We start from the raw sequence: 21,475 nt of genomic DNA, 5'->3' as shown, positions 1-21,475 counted from the left end.
AAACAGTCGAAAAAACGGAAAATAACAGAGCTGATTTGACTTGTGTGTGTAATGTGTTTGAGAAAAGGGCGGGTCGCTTCACGATGTGACGTCACGGGTGAAAGGTCATTGCTCCGACAGGCGAACAATTGAAAGGCGTTTAAATCGCCAAATTCACCCTTTTAGAGTTCGGAAATCGGTTAAAAAAACATATGGTCTTTTTTTCTGCAACATCAAGGTATATATTGATGCTTACATAGGTCTGGTGATAATGTTCCCCTTTAAAAGGCGGTGCCTGTCGCCAAATGACATGTGACGTCAACGAGAGAGCCAATAGAGTAGCACGACCTCAGCTGTGTTTGTCAGCTCAGACTCAGCAGCCCTGTTTAATATTTTCCATGGATTAAGTTACATCAGGTTAAAAAAAGAGATTGAATGTGCTTCCAAGGATGTTGTCGTCTTGTCCAGAAACGGGGTATTGTAGGATGGCAAGCTTGTCACTTCAATCATTCATTTGTTGTTGATTATTTACACATATATGTGGTAGTGAAGTGAAGTGAATTACATTTATATAGCGCTTTTCTCTAGTGACTCAAAGCGCTTTTTACATAGTGAAACCCAATATCTGAGTTACATTTAAACCAGTGTGGGTGGCACTGGGAGCAGGTGGATAAAGTGTCTTGCCCAAGGACACAACGGCAGTGACTAGGATGGCTGAAGCGGGAATTGAACCTGCTACCCTCAAGCTGCTGGCAAGGCCGCTCTACCAACCCAGCCATTCCGCCCCAGTGTGTACTTACTAGTTTTGTCCTGATAACAATAATTTGGTAACGGTACCAAAATTATTTCGATATTTTTTGATAATTTTCTATATAACGGGGACCACAAAAAATTGCATCGTTGGCTTTATTTTAACAACAAATCTTAGGGTATTCTTATTCCAAGAATGTCATTAAATAACATAGTGAACATACAAGACAACTTGTCTTTTATTAATAAGTAAGCTAACAAAGGCTTCTAATTTAGTCTGCTGACATATGCAGTGACATATTACGTACTTTTACATTCTATTATTTTGTCAAAATTATTAAGGACAAGTGGTAGAAAACAAATTATTATTCTACTTGTTCATTTACTGTTCATATCTGCTTACTTTCTCTTTTAACATGTTCTATGTACACTTCTGTTCAAATGTATTAATCATATATTCTTCTGTTTGGATCCTTTACATTAGTTTTGGATGATACCACAAATTTGGGTATCAATCCGATACCAAGTTGTTACAGGATCATACTTTGGTCATATTCAAAGTCCTCATGTGTCCAGGGACGTAGTTCTTGAGTTTATAAACATAATATACATTTTTTTTTAAACCAAAGATGTTGGGAGGACAAAAAGTATTGACGTAATCATAGTACCGACAAGATACGTACCTGCACTTGATATCATTACAGTGGATGTTAGGTGTAGATCCACCAATAACGTTTGTTTACATTTTGACACCGGTGAGCTACGGTGTGTAGTAAAACATGTTTAGCTATTCCTCGTCCTGCAGAGATGATACTTGTAAAAAATAACTTTATGTGTCGCCATGGAAGCGAGGATTAATGATTTAGAAGTAGCTAAAACACTGCCAACTGCATTTGGACTTTAGCTGATAGCTAGCTAGCCATGTCTTAAAGCAGTGGTCCCCAACCACTGGGCCCGATTGGTACCGGGCAGCAGAAGAATTTTTTATTCATTTTTATTTAACATTTTTTTATAACAAATACATTTTTATTTTTTTTATTTTTTTTTATGAAATCAACATAAAAAACACAATATACACTTACAATTAGTGCACCAACCACAAAAATCTCCCTTTTCAATGACAAAAACGTCCCTTTTTCATGACGAAAAAAAACAACAACAAAAAAATAAAGGATCCCCCCCACACACCCCCGGGCCGCGCGACAAATTATTAAGCGTTGACCGGTCCGCGGATACAAAAAGGTTGGGGACCACTGTCTTAAAGCACCTCATCCGGTGGGCGTTTCAGTGTTATAGCTTCACCTTTATTGTTAGTTTTTAAGCCCGTCCGTTCTCCCTATTCTGTCTACACAGTGTCTGCTTGTAAGTACTCTGTGATTGTACACAGCAGAACATGCTCGTCTGCTCGTAACACCAGCAATGACACAGGGGGATGGCAGACCAGTACTTTCCAGAGGCCGTATAGTACCGAATATGAGTTATTAGTTTTGCGGTACTATACTAATACCGGTATATCGTACAACCCTAGAACTTACCTGTTGTGTCTTGTTTTTTGTGTGATTGTGCCTTATTCTATTTGATATTAAGTTAATTTTTGGGTGGTGCTGGTTTTCGATTCCAGTAGTAAAACGATATGCCGATAGGAATGTAAACATTTTCATTGCCAGCAAAGCTGTTAGAAGACGTTTGAACGCAAAATAAGGCTCCACGTTTCAAAATGCGCTGGTTTGATGCTAATTTACATATTCATGCTACCGATTGACATTAGCAAATTTACATGGCCCCCAAATTTGGTAATGAAAATTACAACTCAGAAGCACATTCCAATCAAACAGATTTGTACTGTACATACAATATTTTGTAGGACACACCATAATACTACACTGTTAAATTCAGCTTCATGGCAAAAACGACTTTCTGACTCGGCAACTAGCCATCTAGCATCTTGGAATTGCAAATGTAATCAAAGTCTACCAAATCATACATGTAAATAACAGTGGGAAATGTATTAAGAAAAGAAGGTATAAAGACTGGACGACACAGAAATCAATATCAGCTTTGAATTAAATGTCATGTAGAAAACATTTATTTTATTATTTGACAAATTACCCCATGAAAATATGTATCAGGAATTAGTACTGTTCTGGTTCAAATGAGAAAGGTAACTTCTGATCGTATTATAAAACATTTACACTTATTTACACACACAAAAGTACCAAAAATTGGTAGCGTTCAGTACCTGTATCGATTTCCCGAGGTACCAGGAATTGGTTTCGTACCAATTCAAATAAAATAGATACTAATCCCTACTGAAACCTAGGGATGGGTACTGAATTCAGTACTTTAATAAGCCCCTACCGAATTCTGTCGGTACTGTCAAGTACTGATTTACGTAAAATCAAAAGGTAGCGAATTTCGATACTTTTTGATGTCACGTCCAGTTATACACTCAGCACCAGCTCAAGCATTTGGTGGGCAAACCGGCATATTAATCGCCTCTAGGAATGTCGCATGACTAATAGAAAGCGCTGAAAAGTAATGCTCCACTTTTCAAAATGAACCAGCTCTATGTTAATTTACATTGGGTATGTTACTGATTGACATTAGCAATTTTAACACATTCAAATGATGTAATCAAAACAACTAAGATACATGTTACAATCAAAACAGCTGTTTTGTAATAAACTATTTGTAGGGCTCAACAAAAGTCAAGACTGCCACATTGAACTTAATATCAAAGACTACTTCATGACTACAGCAAAACACCGAGGAAAACCTGAAATAAATACACGGTTCCAAATGACACTCATAAGTGTAAGAATACAAGATTCAACAACTGGACATTTCGGTGGTAAATGCCAAGTAAAAATAGATATTATTTAACAAATTACCATTTATTACCAGAGGAAGACACAAAATATTCCCATCTATCCGCAATTAGTACCATTTGGGTTCAAATGAGAAAGGTACCTCATCCCAAGTGATTATGATTCTCTGGGTCCTATTGATTGGTTCTGTTTTTTTGCATTAAACATTTAACTTTTACTGTTAAAAAATAAAAAAAAGGAAACAAAGCTAGTCCGGGGCATTAAACTTTGGCACAGCACTGCACTTCGACACACTTTCTTCTTCATTGTCATCATCCATATTCTGTTACTTAACCTCTGGCATCCTCACACATTCTTCTTCATAGCTGCTTGGCAAGTGTTGGTTTTACTACAACACCCACACATGTTCACTTTTGGTTTTAGTAGTACATCTTTAAACTTCTCAGAGCATCTCAGGCGACTTCTCTTTTTCTCTCAATGCCACCACTCACCCAAGGCAAAGTCATGGTCGCATGAGACCATCTTACTACCTCAGGGCAATTTTATGAATTTGGTCTCTCGTTGGGTGTCTCCTGGGATTTAGTCAAAAATAACTTAATATCAGACTATAATGGCCCCTTAAAGATTCAATTTATTCGCGAGTAGCTAATCAGGATTGTAGGATAATGGATGGGTATTGCTTTAACATCATCCATCCATCCATCCATCTATCCATCTTCTTCTGCTTTTCCGAGATCTGGTCGCGGGGGCAGCAGCCTAAGCAGGGAAGCCCAGACTTCATTTTCGCCAGCCACTTCGCCCAGCTCTTCGCGGGTGATCCCAAGGCTTTCCCAGGCCAACCGGGAGACATAGTCTTCCAACGTGTCCTGGGTCTTCTCCGTGACCTCCTACCGGTTGGACGTGCTCTAAACACCTCACAGGGAGGTGTTCGGGTGACATCCTGACCAGATGCCCGAACCACCTCATCTGGCTCCTCTCGATGTGGAGGAGCAGTGGCTTTACTTTGAGGTCCCCCCGGATGGCAGAGCTTCTCACCCTATTTCTACGGGAGAGCCCCGCTACCTGTCGGAGGAAGCTCATGTTGGCCCTTTTACCCATGATCTTGTCCTTTCGGTCATAACCCAAAGCTCATGACCATAGGTGAGGATGGGAACGTATATCGACCGGTAAATTGAGAGCTTTGCCTCTCCTTCTTCACCACAACGGATCGATACAGCGTCAGCATTACTGAAGACGCCGCACCGATCCGCCTGTCGATTTCACGATCCACTCTTCCCCCACTCGTGAACAAGACTCCTAGGTATTTGTACTCCTCCACTTGGGGCAGGGTCTCCTCCCCAGCCCGGAGATGGCATTCCACCCTTGTCCGGGCGAGAACCATGGACTCGGACTTGGAGGTACTGATTCTCATCCCGGTCGCTTCACACTTCAACTCTCACTGGTTCGCAACCATTGTCAGTTACTAACGTAGCTCAACCTTTGAGTCCAACGCTTACTGGTGTGAACCATCAAAAAACCAACAACATAATTTACATTTTATCAAGGCGCTGCCAGTAAAACATCGTGCTCCATTCAGTCAGTCGTATAATTTAAAATGCTGCAAGGTGAATGGGATTAAAGTCAACATTAGAGAGACAAAACAGGTTGGCTGACGGGTCTGCCAACTTCTGGTGCCACTTACAAAAAAGGTTGGGGGCGTGAGAAAAGAAAAAAATTAATTCTAAGCCTGGGCCCAGACTGAGCCCAAAAAAAACCCCAACATCATAGCCATAGCACACATAAGCATGTGTGTAAGAGGGAAACATCAAAGAACACAAAGGACATTAAAGGCAATAAAAAAAACAGTGCTGATGCAACCATCCATTTCTATCCATCCATCCATTTTCTACCACTTGTCCCTTTTGGGGTCGCAGGGCCAACACATATAGACAGACAATTTTCACACTTAATTCACACACTGGGGCCAATTTAGTGTTGCCAAATCTATCCCCAGGTGCATGTTAAAAAAGTAAAACAACAAAAAAAACATAAAATAGAAAAACAAATACACTGCGGTGGCCTCTGCGGTGTTCCACACCATCGTCTGCTGGGGTCGAGGGAGCATGGCAAGAGACAGGAGCAGACCCAACAAAGCAACCAAGAGAGCAGACTCCACCCTGCGCCACCCACTAACTCTCGGCCAGTGTCCAGTCTGCATGAATGAGCAAGGAAGCGTCTAAGGAGATCGAGGTGTCCGATACCTGTTCAATCAGCCAAGACACTGTGAAGCTTGTACATCCCGGTGCTCAGCGCCAGCTCCGTAGCCCTGTGTCTTCATCCGCATCTCCTCCAGTCTCTCCAAACGGACTCTGGTGTGGCAGAGACCCAGCAGCTGGTCTCCATTAGTTTTGTGTCGTTCGCGAACGATTCGGTTGAACGAACAAATCTTTTGAGTGAACGTACTGAACCGAATCACTTCATGAACTGATTCGTTCCTTTCTCAGTTCAGTTGAGCTCCGCCGCGACCATGCCGGTATGAGTGCAACTGGCGCGAATCACGTTCGCGAACGTACTGACACAGAGAACTGACTGTGTCGCGACGTGAATCACGCGAATCACGTTCGCGAACGTACTGACCCAGAGAACTGACTGTGTCGCGGAGGATGACGTCACATTGAGGATCTCGTTCGGTCACTTTGCTCGTCAATTGGGTGCTGAGGGCTTGTGTCTTTCTCGAACTGACACACACCGAGATCTGCCGCTGGGGAAGCTGTTACTGACTGACTCACGATTCGCCGACCTGCACACATTTTTTTATTCTATTTTTCATATCGTGTTTATTATATACCGCTTTTAGAGTGATCATAATTGTTTAAAAAAATGAAAATAACCCACATTGGATGTGATATAAAAGGAAGAGTGATTTTTATTACATTTTTAATACATGTATGTTAGAAACATTACATGTTAAAATAATCAAATTTAATGTGAAAAAAGAAAACTTGTAACACATTTTAGAATCGTTTTTTCTATTTTGTCAAATCCACTATGAATTGTTAAAATAAATGTAATGTAATGATGTAGAAAATAATTGCATTTCAAACACATTTAAGAATATATTTTAATTTTGTTGTCGAGTCAAATGTTAAAATGTAAAAATAATAATACCATTTGTAAGTTTGTATGTAATTTTTACCACTTAAAATTTTTTTTTTATTTTCATTTTATTTTCAGATCCATGGAGAGGACACAAAAAAAAGGAGGAAAAAAATAATATTATTTGTAGCAAATTTTTAAATAAATTGTTATTATCGTGTCAGATTCACACAAACCGAGATCTGCCGCTGGGGAAGCTGTTACTGACTGACTCATGATTCGCCGACCTGCACACAGAACTGCTGCCGCAGAAGTGATTCAGTGAACGAATCTTTTGAACGAATCAATTTAAGGAACTGATTCTAGTGATTCATTACAGTCAAAAGAACTGCCGATCCCATCACTAGTCTCCATGGCCAAAAGGTTCCCGGGAGGCAGATCCAGAAGTTCACATAAAAGCACCGCAGAAGTCAGGAAATTGCCACCCCTTGTCGCACAGTCCCAAAGGGTCCTCAACCAAAAGGCCAGTTCGCTACCAATAGCCCAGCAGTACATACTGTATTCCTTGCTATTAAGAGAGTTTAGCTATGAGGGTCATTAAATCCAACTGTTCTACATTTGAAATTGTTGCAATTTTTCTTAAAACCTTCCCCTTACTTTTTCACCTGACAATTATACCGACTTTATTTTGGGGAGGATTTGTGCTGACAAGACTTGCCTTTTCCATCGTTACCTGCAGCGGTCATTAAAATATTCATATCTGCCAAGTGCAGACTTTTCAAGAGTAGTTACAGACCACACTTTCACAGCAATCAGTACTCGTCATAATCTACTGAAATTCATGAGGCCCTTTGGGCAACAATTGCGGCGATACGCTGATAGAAGGCGCCGCAGATAACCTTCCACGCCAGATGTATTGTTTCACATATTTAAAAAAACCTACAGATCACTTGTATCCTCACGAGTCCATCTGCCTTGCAAGGTCACCCTGCAAAATCAATGTAGCAGGGTTTTTTTTTTTTTTTTTTTGGACATCGATGAAAAAGATCCGAGTGGGATCCCAGGGATTTTGGGACTGCATGAGTCTGGCTTGATAAAGCAGTGCTAAAGGAATAAAACGAGCTGGAAAAGTCTGATACTGGGTCCATGCCTCCAGGTGAGCGCGTAATCAAATGGAGCCGTTTGTTTGAAGCCAGTCTACTCGGTTGCTCACAGCTGTGGCTCAGTGATAAAGAGGGAAGCTTTAATACGTGAGACCTCCTGTCTTCACTGTGCACCCCCTGTTTCTCTGTGGGATATTGAAACTTGAGAGCTGGCATAGGACCACACACCAGCATTAACATTAGACACCAATGGGTGGTGTACAACGTACTGCATTGTATCACTGCATCACATCAGGGGGTACACAGGGATACTACGGACATAACTAGGGTTATACCTCACAACTTCAGGAAGTCCATGTATGGCTTTCACTACTTGATGGACAGCTGTTGGCTAAGCACAGTTTGACGACAGATTCTCCAATATTTACCAATTATATCCAATACCCGGAAACTGTTTGCATTCCAGTGCTAATAAAAAACATTGCTTTAAAGGGGAACATTATCACCAGACCTATGTAAGCGTCAATATATACCTTGATGTTGCAGAAAAAAGACCATATATTTTGTTAACCGATTTCCGAACTCTAAATGGGTGAATTTTGGCGAATTAAACGCCTTTCTGTTTATCGGTCTTTTTGCGATGACGTCAGAACGTGACGTCACCGAGGTAATACACCCGCCATTTTCATTTTCAACACATTGCAAACACCGGGTCTCAGCTCTGTTATTTCAGACTATTTTTTGGAACCTTGGAGACATCATGCCTCGTCGGTGTGTTGTCGGAGGGTGTAACAACACTAACGGGGAGGGATTCAAGTTGCACCACTGGCCCGAAGATGCGAAAGTGTCTGCCGCCAGACCCCCATTGAATATACCGGAGAGTCTCCACATTTTACCGGCGATGACAGACATGGCACAGAGATGTATGGATAATCTGCAGATGCATTTGCAACGATAAAGTCAACGAAATCACAAAGGTGAGTTTTGTTGATGTTGTTGACTTATGTGCTAATCAGACATATTTGGTCGCGGCGTGACTGCCGGCTAATCGATGCTAACATGCCACGCTAATCGATGCTAACATGCTATTTACAGGGGGTGTTAAAGCAGACATGGCACATAGATGTATGGATAACCTGCAGATGCATTTGCAACTATAAAATCAACGAAATCACAGAGGTGAGTTTTGTTGATGTTGACTGCCAGCTAATCGATGCTAACATGCTACGCTAATCGATGCTAACATGCTATTTACCGTCGGTGCTAAAGCAGACATGGCACAGAGATGTATGGATAACCTGCAGATGCATTTGCAACTATATTACGTTTCCTTCCACCCACATTTAATGCAAAAAAAAAAACTTACCAATCGACGGATTTAAGTTGCTCCAGTGTCACAAGATGCCAAAGTCCTGATCGTTTGGTCCGCACATTTTACCAGCGATGCTAACGCAGCTATTCGGCCATGCTATGGCTATGAATAGTGTCAATAGCTATTCGCTCAATAGCTTCAGTTTCTTCTTCAATACTTTCATACTCCAACCATCCGTTTCAATACATGCGTAATCTGTTGAATCGCTTAAGCCGCTGAAATCCGAGTCTGAATCTGAGCTAATGTCGCTACATCTTGCTGTGGTATTCGCCATTGTTTGTTTGTATTGGCAGCACTGTATGACGTCACGGGAAAATGAACAGTGTCTTGGCAGAGAGCAAAAAAAAGGCACTTTAAAGCTTTTTTTAGGGATATTCCAGGACCGGTAAAATTTTGAAAAAAACTTCAAAAAATACAACAAGCCACTGGGAACTGATTTTTATTGTTTTTAACCCTTTTGAAATTGTGATAATGTTCCCCTTTAAAGGCGGATCATATTTTACACTTTGAAATGTCCTATTGGGTGGGGACGTTGTGACATGAAGTCAACTTCCATCCATCCATCCATTTTCTACCGCTTATTCCCTTTTGGGGTCGCGGGGGGCGCTGGCGCCTATCTCAGCTACAATCGGGCGGAAGGCGGGGTACACCTTGGACAACTTGTCAAAGGTTTTCAGACGTAATTTCACCTCGTCCACACAAATGGATGAGAACATGCTGATTCTGGAGGTCCAATATTAAAGAATAATATACAGGCATATAAACTCTATGGAGGTGTAGGGGCCTGTGTCAAATACTTGCCGATACAGGGCACAGGACAGCAGGGGGTGGTTGTTGTGATGATGTTACTGTTGTATTGTTGCTTGCTACAAAAAAAGTAAGTTGTTTATTAAAGCAAAACTGTAGTCTGTGTTGCCACTGCAAAGATTAAATATCTCAAATAAGGGTGATATTTGCTTATTTTCTGTCTAATAAGATAAATCTTCTCACTAAGCAGATTTTTATGGTTAGTGTTTTACTTGTTTAAGGGTTTTGGTCCTAAATGATTTCAGTAAGATATTACAGCTTGTAGCTGAGATTCGATAACCTATATTGAGTAAAACATGCTTGAAACTATATCAACTGTTGCAAAGCTGTGTCATCGACACTCACAAGGATAAATGTTATATCTTGTGATCATATCTTGTGTTATGTTCTGTTACTTCAAGACTCCATTTGTTCCTGTTTTTTCACCCCTTTGTTTTGTCACCATGGCGGCCCATTAGTTTCACCGGTCTCACGTGTTGGATTCACACACCTGTTTCAATCATGTCATTATTATTCAAGCCTATTTGAGTTTTGTCTCTCATATAATTAAAAATGTCAAGCAAAGCGAGACCAGCTTGCTAGTAAATAAATCAAAATTTAAAAATTGGGGCAGTTCACTGGTAAGTGCTGCTATTTGAGCTATTTTTAGAACAGGCCAGCGGGCTACTCATCTGGTCCTTACGGGCTACCTGGTGCCCACAGGCACCGCATTGGGGACTCCTGTTCTGGACTATCTTGCCAGTTGTGTGGAGAGTTAATCAGTTTGGAGTGCACAAATGCAACATGAAGAGGTTTGTGTACGCTTTATTATTCACCTTTAATATACCTGTTTCATTATCTTTCATTTAATTCGTAATTCGATTGTGAGTATGAATTAAGCCAACATTATTATTTTTTTTTTACACGCAACACACCCAATAATAGTCAACACAATTTAAGTTTGCACACGCTGTTTAGCGCATGTAATTTGGATTTTAGTAAATCAGGCCCCTAATGTAAAAAAGCTAGTCAAAGATAATCTATATACAGCGCGCTTGTGTTTAATGTTAGTTTAAATGTTAAACCTCTAGCACGTTTTCAACTGAACTTGCGAACCCGTCTACTCTGATTTTCGGTCCAGATTTGGCCCCTGGACCGCCGTCGAATAGCCCTGCTCTGTTAGATATAATAAAATGGTTAGTGAAATGGTGATGGGTGGAATCACTTCTTAAATGATATATTTAGCAACATTGTTGTTGCAACAGTCCAAAAATAACCCAATTGTTACACCAAGGGTAGGGAACCTATGGCTCTAGAGCCAGATGTGGCTATTTTGATGACTGCACTTGGCTCTCAGATAAATCTTAGCTGACATTGCTCAACACGATAAGTCATGAATAATTCTACTGGTAATCACTGTGTCAAAAATAACGTTCAAAATATAAAACATTCTCATGCATTTTCATCCATCCGTCCGGTTTCTACCGCACCTGTTCAAGAAGTCACATTAATGGTAAGAAATGTTTTATTTATTGTTGGTTAGCCTGAGAATAACAATGTTTTAAAAAGAATAAGATACTTATATTTAAAAAATGTTGGTCTTTCCTAAAAATGCACGCATATAGTTGTATTCAGTGTTAAAAAAAAAATATATATATGGCTCTCACGGAAATACTTTTAAAAATATTTGGCTTGTATGGCTCTCTCAGCCAAAAAGGTTCCCGACCCCTGTGTTACACAATGGGGCAGCACGGCGGCAGAGGGGTTAGTGCGTCTGGCTCACAATACGAAGGTCCTGAGTAGTCAGGTTTCAATCCCGACTCGGGAGCTTTCTGTGTGGAGTTTGTATGTCCTCCCCGTGACTGCGTGGTTTCCCTCCGGGTACTCCGGCTTCCTCCCACTTCCAAAGACATGAAAGTGCCAATCAAAATAAAGCATTATCTTCGAAAACATTTTGTTTATACAGTATTACAATTTCACTGTGCAGGTGCACATTACCTAATATTACAGTATCTATAGCAGAGGTGTCAAGGATACGGCCCACCAACGGGTTTCCTCCGGCCCATGAGACGAGTTTAAGTATAAAAATGAGCTACATTTTTTTGAATGAAATAGTACCAATGATTGTCACACACAGTTTGTGTGGCGAAATTATTCTCTGCATTTACCCATCACCCTTAATCACACCCTGGGAGGTGAGGGGAGCAGTGTGTAGCAGCGGTGGCCACGCCCGGGATTAATTTTTGGAGATTCAACCCCCAATTCCAACCCTTGAGGATGAGTGCCAAGCAGGGAGGTAATGGGTCCCATTTTTGTAGTCTTTGGTATGACTCGGCCGGGGTTTGAACTCACAACCTACTGATCTCAGGGCGGACACTCTAACCACCAGGCCAGTGAGTAGGTTAAAACTCATTTGTATACTCTAGCATTTAACTAGACCCCCTTTTTTGCCCTGCTCCCCTCTCCTTCGTGGAGACCACAAAGACCATTAGTTGACCACAGATCTGTGTATCAGTTGGGACGTCTCTGCGCTGCTGACCTGTCTCCATTCAAGATAATCTCCTGCTGGCCCTACTATGGACTGGACTCTCACACTATTAACTAGATCTACTCAACGTCCATTACACCGGTCGCCCAGGGGAGTCCCCACATCTGCAGTCCCCTCCAAGGTTTCTCATTGTAGCCCATTGGGTTGAGTTTTTCCTTGCCCTGATGTGGGATTTGAGCCGAGGATGTCATTGTGGCTTGTGCAGCCCTTTGAGACATTCGTGATTTAGGGCTATATAAATAAACTTTAATTGATTGATTGAACGTGTAAGTGTAAAAAAAAACATGATTTGTACATTTTCAGAATGTGATTGGTCTAATTTTAAGCAAAAAAACAATCTTAAATTATCTTTATTTTCAAGTTATAATGCCATGATTTTACCAGTCCGGCCCGCTTGGGAATAGATGTTGCTCCATGTGGCCCCTGAGCTAAAATGAGTTTGACACCCCTGATCTATAGTATAGACCAGTGTTTTTCAACGTTTTTTGAGCCAAGGCACAATTTTTGCGTTGAAAAAATCCAGAGGCACACCACCATCAGAAATCATTAAAAAATAAAACTCAGTTAACAGTAAAAAGTTGTTGTCCCAATTGTTGGATGACTTTAACGCATAACCAAGCATGCATCAATATAGCTCTTGTCTCAAAGTAGGTGTACTGTCGCCACCTGTCACATTAAACCCTGACTTATTTTGACTTGTTTTCTGTTTTCATGTGTAGTGTTTTACTTCTTGTCTTGCGCTCCTATTTTGGTGGCTTTTTTTCTTTTTTTGGTATTTTCCTGCAGCAGTTTCATGTCTTCCATTGAACGATATTTCCCGCATCTACTTTGTTTTAGCAATCAAAAATATTTTATTGTTTTTATCCTTCCTTGTGGGGACATTGTTGATTGTCATGTCATGTTCGGATGTACAGTACATTGTGGACGCCGCCTTTGTTCCACAGTAAGTCTTTGCTGTTGTCCAGCATTCTGTTTTTGTTAACTTTGTAGCCAGTTCAGTCTTAGTTTCGTTCTTCATAGCCCTCCCTAAGCTTCAAAGCCTTTTTTTACGGGCACTCGCCTTTTGTTTATTTTTGGTTTAATCATAAGACACCTTTTTACCTGCACACTGCCTCCCGCTGTTTCCGACATCGACAAAGCAATTATCTATCTGCTGCCACCTACTGATATGGAAGAGTATTACATGGTTACTCTCCCGAGCTCTAGACCAGTGTTTTTCAGTGCCGTGAAATAAAGTCTGGTGTGCCGTGGGAGATTATGTAATTTCACTTAATTGTGTTAAAAATATTTTTGCACACAAGTAATTATAATCCATAAATGATTTGCCATTGTTGAGTGTCTGTGCTGTTTAGAACTCGGCAGAGTAACTGTGTATTACTCTTCCATATCAGTAGGTGGCAGCAGGTAGCTAATTGCTTTGTAGATGTTGGGAACACGTTGTGTCATGATCACAATATGCAGATTACAGCGGGAAACAGCATGCAGGTAATAAGGTATCTAACCAAAAATACACAAAAGGCGAGTGCCGCTAAGAAAAGGCATCAAAGCCTAGGTATGGCTATGCAAAACTAAACTAAAACTGAACTGGCTGCGAAGTAAACAAAACACAAAATGCTGGACAACAGCAAAGACTTACAGCGTGTGGAGCAGACGGCGTCTACAAAGTAAATCCGTACATAACATGACAACCAACAATGTCCCCACAAAGAAGGACAGCGCCCGCACAATTTAATAGTCTGGATTGCGAAAACAAAGCAGATGTGGAGAATAACACTCGAGGAAGACATGAAACTGCAACAGGAAAATGCCAACAAAACAGGAAAAAACACCAAAATAGGAGCGCAAGACAGGAAGTAAAACAGCAAAAAAGCTCCAAATACTGTAGGTCAGGGTGTGATGTGACAGGTAGTGACAGTACACCTACTTTGAGACAAGAGCTATAGTGATGCATGCTTGCTTATGCTTTAAAGTCATATCCAACAATTGCCAGAAACACTTTTTATTGTCAATATCGGCTACGGAGTTTCGCTTTTTAATGATTTCTGCTTGTGTTGTGCCTCAGGATTTTTTCAATGAAAAAAATGTGCCTTGGCTCAAAAAGGGTTGAAAAACACTGCTCTAGACAGCACCGACCACTCAACAACAACACATCATTTGCAGACTATAATTACTGGTTTGCCAAAAAATATTTTTAACCCAAATAGGTGAAATTAGATAATCTCCCACGGCACACCAGACTGTGTCTCACGGCACACAAGTGTGCCGCGGCACAGTGGTTGAAAAACACTGCTTATAGACATGGTCAAAATATGTATGTGTAACTAAAAAAAACATGTATTTTGAAAACTGTTTTCTGTGAATAAAATGCCTTTTAAAAAGGTATAGTTAATGTAATTTTTTTAATGCATGACTTAGTAATGCAAAAGAGAAGCTTAGTTAGCAGTCTGACGTCCACTTTGGGATCCGCTATCCGGGCTGGACGACCTCTGCTGCAGCCGACTTTTTGTCTCCGCCTCCGCCTATCATCAACAACAACAACAACAGAAGCGCCAGCCTCTATAGAACCCACAGCCTCGTCCACGTCCAGCCTATCTTTTTTTTTTTTAAATCTTCTAAAACCGAGCTCCATTACTTCAACTCGAACTTCACGCAGAAACGCCGACATGTCCACCTCAATTTTACCGGTGGAAAAGTAGTTCCACTTCTTGAACTCCAACAGGCGGAAGAGTTAGCTTTTTGCCGAAGGAAGTTTTTCCACCCCCCATTTTTTTTTTTGGAGCCGGGGAAGCCCAGGCTTGGGGGGAAAGGAGAGTTATATGATGTGGATTTGGTACATTCTACTCGGTTCAAGAACTGTTGGTGAGTTTTCTTCAAACGCACACGTTCACAGCCTGGTGACGGGGGTCGAAGGGGGGGTTAAATGGTGTATCTCTCCGCCGACTCGCTACTTGTTGGTAACTATGTTCTCATTTCCGCGAAATAATGTGTTTTTGTGTGAAATTATGGAGTTTTTGTTTGCAAATAGTGTTGAACATCGATGTGAGAGTATGTTAAATTTACTTATAAGCGACCAGCGAGACTTATATTGCAATAGCCACCCTCCGAGCTGTACATCCATCATCTGTGCTTGTTGACCAGCACCTCGCCGACAAACTGTTCCCCTAGGCGGGCCATGGAAGGAGCCAGCCCGGCCTAGGCGGAGCTCGGTTTATAACGGGACTGTAGGCACCGCTTCTTGTACTGCTTTCCAGTCGGTGAAATCAGTCAACAGTGTAAATAAAGGTGACACACCTGTGCTATTTACGGGTCTCCACTCAGACATTGTCTTTATGCAATATGCTGGCTATTTGTTATCAAATAAAAGTACAAACCCCCTTTCCATATGAGTTGGGTAATTGTGTTGGATGTAAATATAAACAGAATACAATGATTTGCAAATCCTTTTCAACCCATATTCAATTGAATACACTACAAAGACAAGATATTTGTTGTTAAAACTGATAAACTTTATTTTATATTTTGCTAATAATAATTAACTTAGAATTTCATGGCTGCAACACGTGCCAAAGTAGTTGGGAAAGGGCATGTTCACCACTGTGTTACATCACCTTTTCTTTTAACAACACTCAATAAACATTTGGGAACTGAGGGAACTAATTGTTGAAGCTTTGAAAGTAGAATTCTTTCCCATTCTTGTTTTATGTACAGCTTAAAGGCCTACTGAAACCCACTACTACCGACCACGCAGTCTGATAGTTTTTATATCAATGATCCAATCCAATCCAATCCACTTTATTTATATAGCACATTTAAACAACAATAACGTTTCCAAAGTGCTGCACAGCCATGTTAAAAACAATTGTAAAAAAAAAAAAAAAAAAAAAAATGAAATATTAACATTGCAACACATGCCAGTACGGCCTTTTTAGATTACTAAATTGCAATTTTAAATTTCCCGCGAGTTTCTTGTTGAAAATGTCGCGGAATGATGACGCGTACGCGTGACGTCACGTGTTGGAGGGGACATAGCGCAGCACCAAACACGGCTAAAAGTCGTCTCTGTTCATGGCGTAATTACACAGTATTTTGGACATCCGTGTTGCTGAATCTTTTGCATTTTGTTCATTTAATAATGGCGACTATAAAGAACAATGCTGTTGGTGGAAAGCGGTGGATTGCAGCTGTCTTTAGCACCGAGACACAGCCGGTGTTTCTTTGTTTGTTGTGAAGCAGAGCGGTCAAGCGAACATGTTTTCTCTACGTCAACCAGCATGTTTTTGGATGGGAAAATTGTGATATTAGGTCTTACTGGAGAAATCTGTGGATTATGGGACTTCCTCCTGCATCCATCCATCCATTTTCTACCGCTTATTCCCTTTTGGGGTCGCGGGGGGCGCTGGCGCCTATCTCAGCTACAATCGGGCGGAAGGCGGGATACACCCTGGACAAGTTGCCACCTCATCGCAGGGCCAACACAGATAGACAGACAACATTCACACTCACATTCAAACACTAGGCCATCCTCCTGCAGTAGCTGTCAAAAAAGGCATCTGTGAGCTTGGCCTCGGCTTCTCTCTGAGACACTGTGTGTTCACCGCAGCCATCCGACCTCGAGGTATGTCTTTAGAATCTCACTAAAACACTATTAAAACAATAAGCAGATAAGGGATCTTCCAGAATTATCCTAGTAAATGTGTCTAATTACGTCTGAAACGCTCACACTGCCGCCCCCGGAGCCGTCGCTTTTTTTTTTTCCTTTTTCTTCTAGTCCTTCACTATCAATATCCTAATTTACAAATCTTTCATCCTCGCTCAAATTAATGGGGAAATTGTCGCTCTCTCGGTCCGAATTGCTCTTACTGCTGGTGGCTCCCATTATAAACAATGTGAATATGTGTGGAGCCCTGCAACTCGTGATGTCACGCGCACATACTTCCGGTAAAGGCAGGGCTCTTCTATTAGCTACCAAAAGTTGCAAACTTTATCGTCGATGTTCTCTACTAAATCCTTTCAGCAAAAATATGGCAACATCGCGAAATTATCAAGTATGACACATAGAGTGGACCTGCTATTCCCGTTTAAATAAGAAAATCTCATTTTAACTTTAACTTTAAAGGCCTACTGAAACCCACTACTACCCACCACGCAGTCTGATAGTTTATGCTTCAATGATGAAATATTAACATTGCAACACATGCCAATACGGCTTTTTTAGTTTACTTAATTACAATTTTAAATTTCCCGTGAGTTTCGTCTTCGAAACGTTGTGTAATGATGACGTGTACGCAGGACATCACGCGTTTTTAGGAAGTATGACCGCTGCACACACACGCAGGTAAAAGTCGTCTGCTTTAACGGCATAATTATCCAGTATTTTAAACATCTGTGTTGCTGAATCTTTTGCAAATTGTTCAATTAATATTGGAGAAGTCACAGTAGAAAGATGGAGTTGGGAAGTTTTAGCCTTTAGCCACACAAACAGACGGTGATTCCTTGTTTAAAATTCTCTGAGCTGAAACGTCAGAGCGCGGTCAAGCCAACATGGATCCCAACCGAATGTCAACCAGCAGGTTTCGGTGAGAAAATTGTGGTTAAAAAGTCGCAACTTACCGGATATCAGCTGAGCTTGTGTCGTCCATGAAGCTGCCGTTGACTCCCCTGAGACACACCCGTGGACAAACCCTTCCGACTATCAGGTAATATTAAACTCACTAAAACACTAGCCTCACAATAGAAAGATAAGGGATTTCCCAGAATTATCCTAGTAAATGTGTCTAAAAACATCGGAATACGTCCCAATGCTATCGCGTTTTTTTTTTTTTTTTTTTCCCCCTACTCCGTCGCTATCAAAATCCTCAAACACAAATCTTTCATCCTCGCTCAAATTAATGGGGAAATTGTCTTTTTCTCGGTCCGAATAACTGTTTTTGTTAGAGGCTCCCATTATAAACAATGTGAATATGTGAGGAGCCCCTACACTTGCGACGTCATCATCTGCGACTTCCGGTAAAGGCGAGGCTTTTACAGGAAGTACCAAAAGTGGAAAACTTTATCGTCGATTTTCTCTACTAAATCCTTTCAGCGAAAATATGGCAATATCGCAAAATTATCAAGTATGATACATAGAATGGACCTGCTATTCCCGTTTAAATTAGAAAATCTCATTTCAGGAGGCCTTTAAGTTGTTCAACAGTCCGGGGTCTCCTTTGTGGTATTTTAGGCTTCATAATGCACCACACATTTTAATGGGAGACAGGTCTGGACTACAGGCAGGCCAGTCTAGTTCCCGCACTCTTTTACTATGAAGCCATGCTGTTGTAATAAGTGACTTGGTATTGTCTTGCTGAAATAAGCAAGGGTGTCCATGATAACGTTGCTTGGATGGCAACATATGTTGCTCCAAAACCTGTATGTACCTTTCAGCGTTAATGATGTCTTCACAGATGTGTAAGTTACCCATGCCATACACCCCCATACCATCACAAATGCTGGCTTTTCAACTTTGCACCTAGGACAGTCCTGATGGTTCTTTTCATCTTTGGTCCGGAGGACACGACGTTCATCGTTTCCAAAAAACAATTTGAAATTTGGACTCGTCAGACCACAGAACTCTTTTCCACTTTGCAGTAGTCCATTTTAGCTGAGCTCGGGCCCAGAGAAGCCGGCGGCGTTTCTGGGTGTCGTTGATGAATGGCTTTGGCTTTGCATAGTAGTTTTAACTTGCACTTACAGATGTAGCGACAAACTGTAATTACTGACAGTGGTTTTCTGAAGTGTTCCTGAGCCCATTTGGTGACATCCTTTACACACTGATGTCCGTTTTTGATGCAGTACCGCCTGAGGGAACGAAGGTCTGTTATATCATTGCTTATGTTCAGTGATTTCTCCAGATTCTCTGAACCTTTTGGGGGTATTATGGACCGTAGATGGTGAAATTCCTAAATTCCTTGCAATAGACCGTTGATAAATTTTGTTCTTAAACTGTTTGATAATTTGCTCACGCATTTGTTCACAAAGTGGTGACCTTCGCCCTCGGTCCTTGTTTGTGAATGACTGAGCATTTCACGGAAGCTGCTTTTATACCCAATCATGGCACCCACCTGTTCCCAATTAGCCTGAACACCTGTGGGATGTTCTAAATAAGTCTTTGATGAGAATTCCTCAACTTTATCAGTATTTATTGCCACCATTCCCAACTTCTTTGTCACGTGTTGCTGGCATCAAATTCTAAAGTTAATAATTATTTGCAAAAAAAAAAAATGTTTATCAGTTTGAACATCAAATATGTTGTCTTTGTAGCATATTCAACTGAATATGGGTTGAATAGGATTTGCAAATCATTGTATTCCGTTAATATTTACATCTAACACAATTTCCCAACTCACATGGAAACGGGGTTTGTAAGTGATAGGACTATCAAACCGAGCCAAACACAAATGTTTATAGTGAGCACAGGAATCGGGCCCAAGTTAGCATGGTACGACTACCTTCATTTCTACGTCACTTTGTAAATTTGTGGGAGAAGGAACCAATTCAACTTCAATGTAGAGCTTCAGAAAGTGAGGCAGGAATGGCATTTGACTTTCATCAACATTCTTTGACACTGTGTTTGCAGAGCCCTGAAAGGCCAGTCTTGCAGAAGCGAGGAATGTTGAATATAACCTCAACGACTTGCATGCTACTGTGGGACTCACCTGGTGGAAAATTTCCACAATTTACTCATGCAACACCTAGGGCTGAAACGATTAGTCGACATTGTTGACAAATGTCGACAATAGCATTTTTCGCCGACAATTATATTTGTCAACAGTAATCAACGCGTTATCACCCGTGTTTTTCTGGGCAGAAGTGGGTCACTCACTAAAACAAAGCCAGTGATAACATGTAAACTTTGAGGATATTTCCTCTTATTTTTGTAATACACATCAATACCTTTCTCTTATGCAAAGCGGACCTTGTTTTTATGGCAGTACATCCGTGATACCAGAGCATTTAAAGCGTAGACCTGATGGTCGAACATTTGGAGGTAGACTTCAGTCTCAACCTCTATAAGAGTGTTCGCATTTAGAGTGAGACGAAGTTGTGTGAAAAATAACGAACTATCATTTTAGCTGAAGTCAGCCAGCTAATCTTTGTCTACATCAATTAAGTATTAAATCAAATCAAATCAACTTTATTTATAAAGCACATTTAAAATGTACCACAAGGGTAGCCAAAGTGCTGTACAGTATGTTTTAAAGCAGCGTCAATTTGCAATGTCGTAAATAAGGACACTAACAAATGCGACCCGTGCATGCACACACAAACACACACAAACACACACAAAAGGAGACTGAAAGGCATTAATGTGGAGGTATCAAAACATTCTAAATACAATCCATTAGCCAATATTTTAAGAATTAATCATCAAATGTATAATTCTCCACATCGAGTCTATTAGCAATGCCTTCTAAAGGGCCCTTTAACAAACGTGATACACGCGTGCACACACACAAACACAGAGACAGACAGGCACCAACGAGGAGGTATCATAAGATTAAAACTAAAATCTATTAAACAGCCAACATTTTAACAATTAATCAAAGGTCAAATTATGCATATTGAGTTTATTAGAGTGTGAAAATTGCCAAGAGTTAATAGTCAATATACCACTGTGCAGCTTTTTAAACATTACAAAATGCTTTTCTTTTTAAAGAAATTACATTTAGTTTTGTTGTTTATTTTCATTGCTGCTATTTTAACTTTTTATTTTTATTTTAATACATTATATATAGGTTGATTGGCAACACTAAATTGGCCTGAGTGTGTGAATGTGAGTGTGAATGTTGTCTGTCTATCTGTGTTGGCCCCGCGATGAGGTGGCGACTTGTCCAGGATGTTACTGCCTTCCGCCCGAGTGCAGCTGCGATAGGTTCCAGTATTCCCCACGATCCCGAAAGGCACAAGTGGTAGAAAAATGGATGGATGGAACACGGTTAATTTTTTTTTAGCACTTTACCTTTCTTTTCTTTTTAAACAAACAACATTTTATTAG

General features: G+C 40.8%; 1 protein-coding gene across 4 annotated transcripts in view; it reads left to right on the top strand.

The window, feature by feature from the left end:
* ldlrad3 (low density lipoprotein receptor class A domain containing 3) overlaps nt 1–21,475 on the top strand; it is a 176,877-nt gene that overhangs the window by 18,300 nt on the left and 137,102 nt on the right. Inside the window, exon 1 of one of the 4 annotated variants that reach the window (XM_061917622.1) lies at nt 14,930–15,300. The exons of 1 other annotated variant lie outside the window; for it this stretch is intronic. In XM_061917622.1, the coding sequence (XP_061773606.1) occupies nt 15,258–15,300 (43 nt within the window). In that variant the 5' untranslated portion in view covers nt 14,930–15,257. Of the gene's footprint in view, nt 1–14,929; nt 15,301–15,322; nt 15,396–21,475 lie in introns of those variants that run through there. 2 more of the 4 variants (XM_061917621.1, XM_061917623.1) reach the window with 2 other exon arrangements.

Source organism: Nerophis ophidion, linkage group LG12 (genome assembly GCF_033978795.1).
Source record: "Nerophis ophidion isolate RoL-2023_Sa linkage group LG12, RoL_Noph_v1.0, whole genome shotgun sequence".
NCBI lineage: Eukaryota > Metazoa > Chordata > Actinopteri > Syngnathiformes > Syngnathidae > Nerophis > Nerophis ophidion.
Note: the sequence above shows the minus strand (reverse complement) of the source record. Positions and strands in the feature narration are given on the sequence as shown.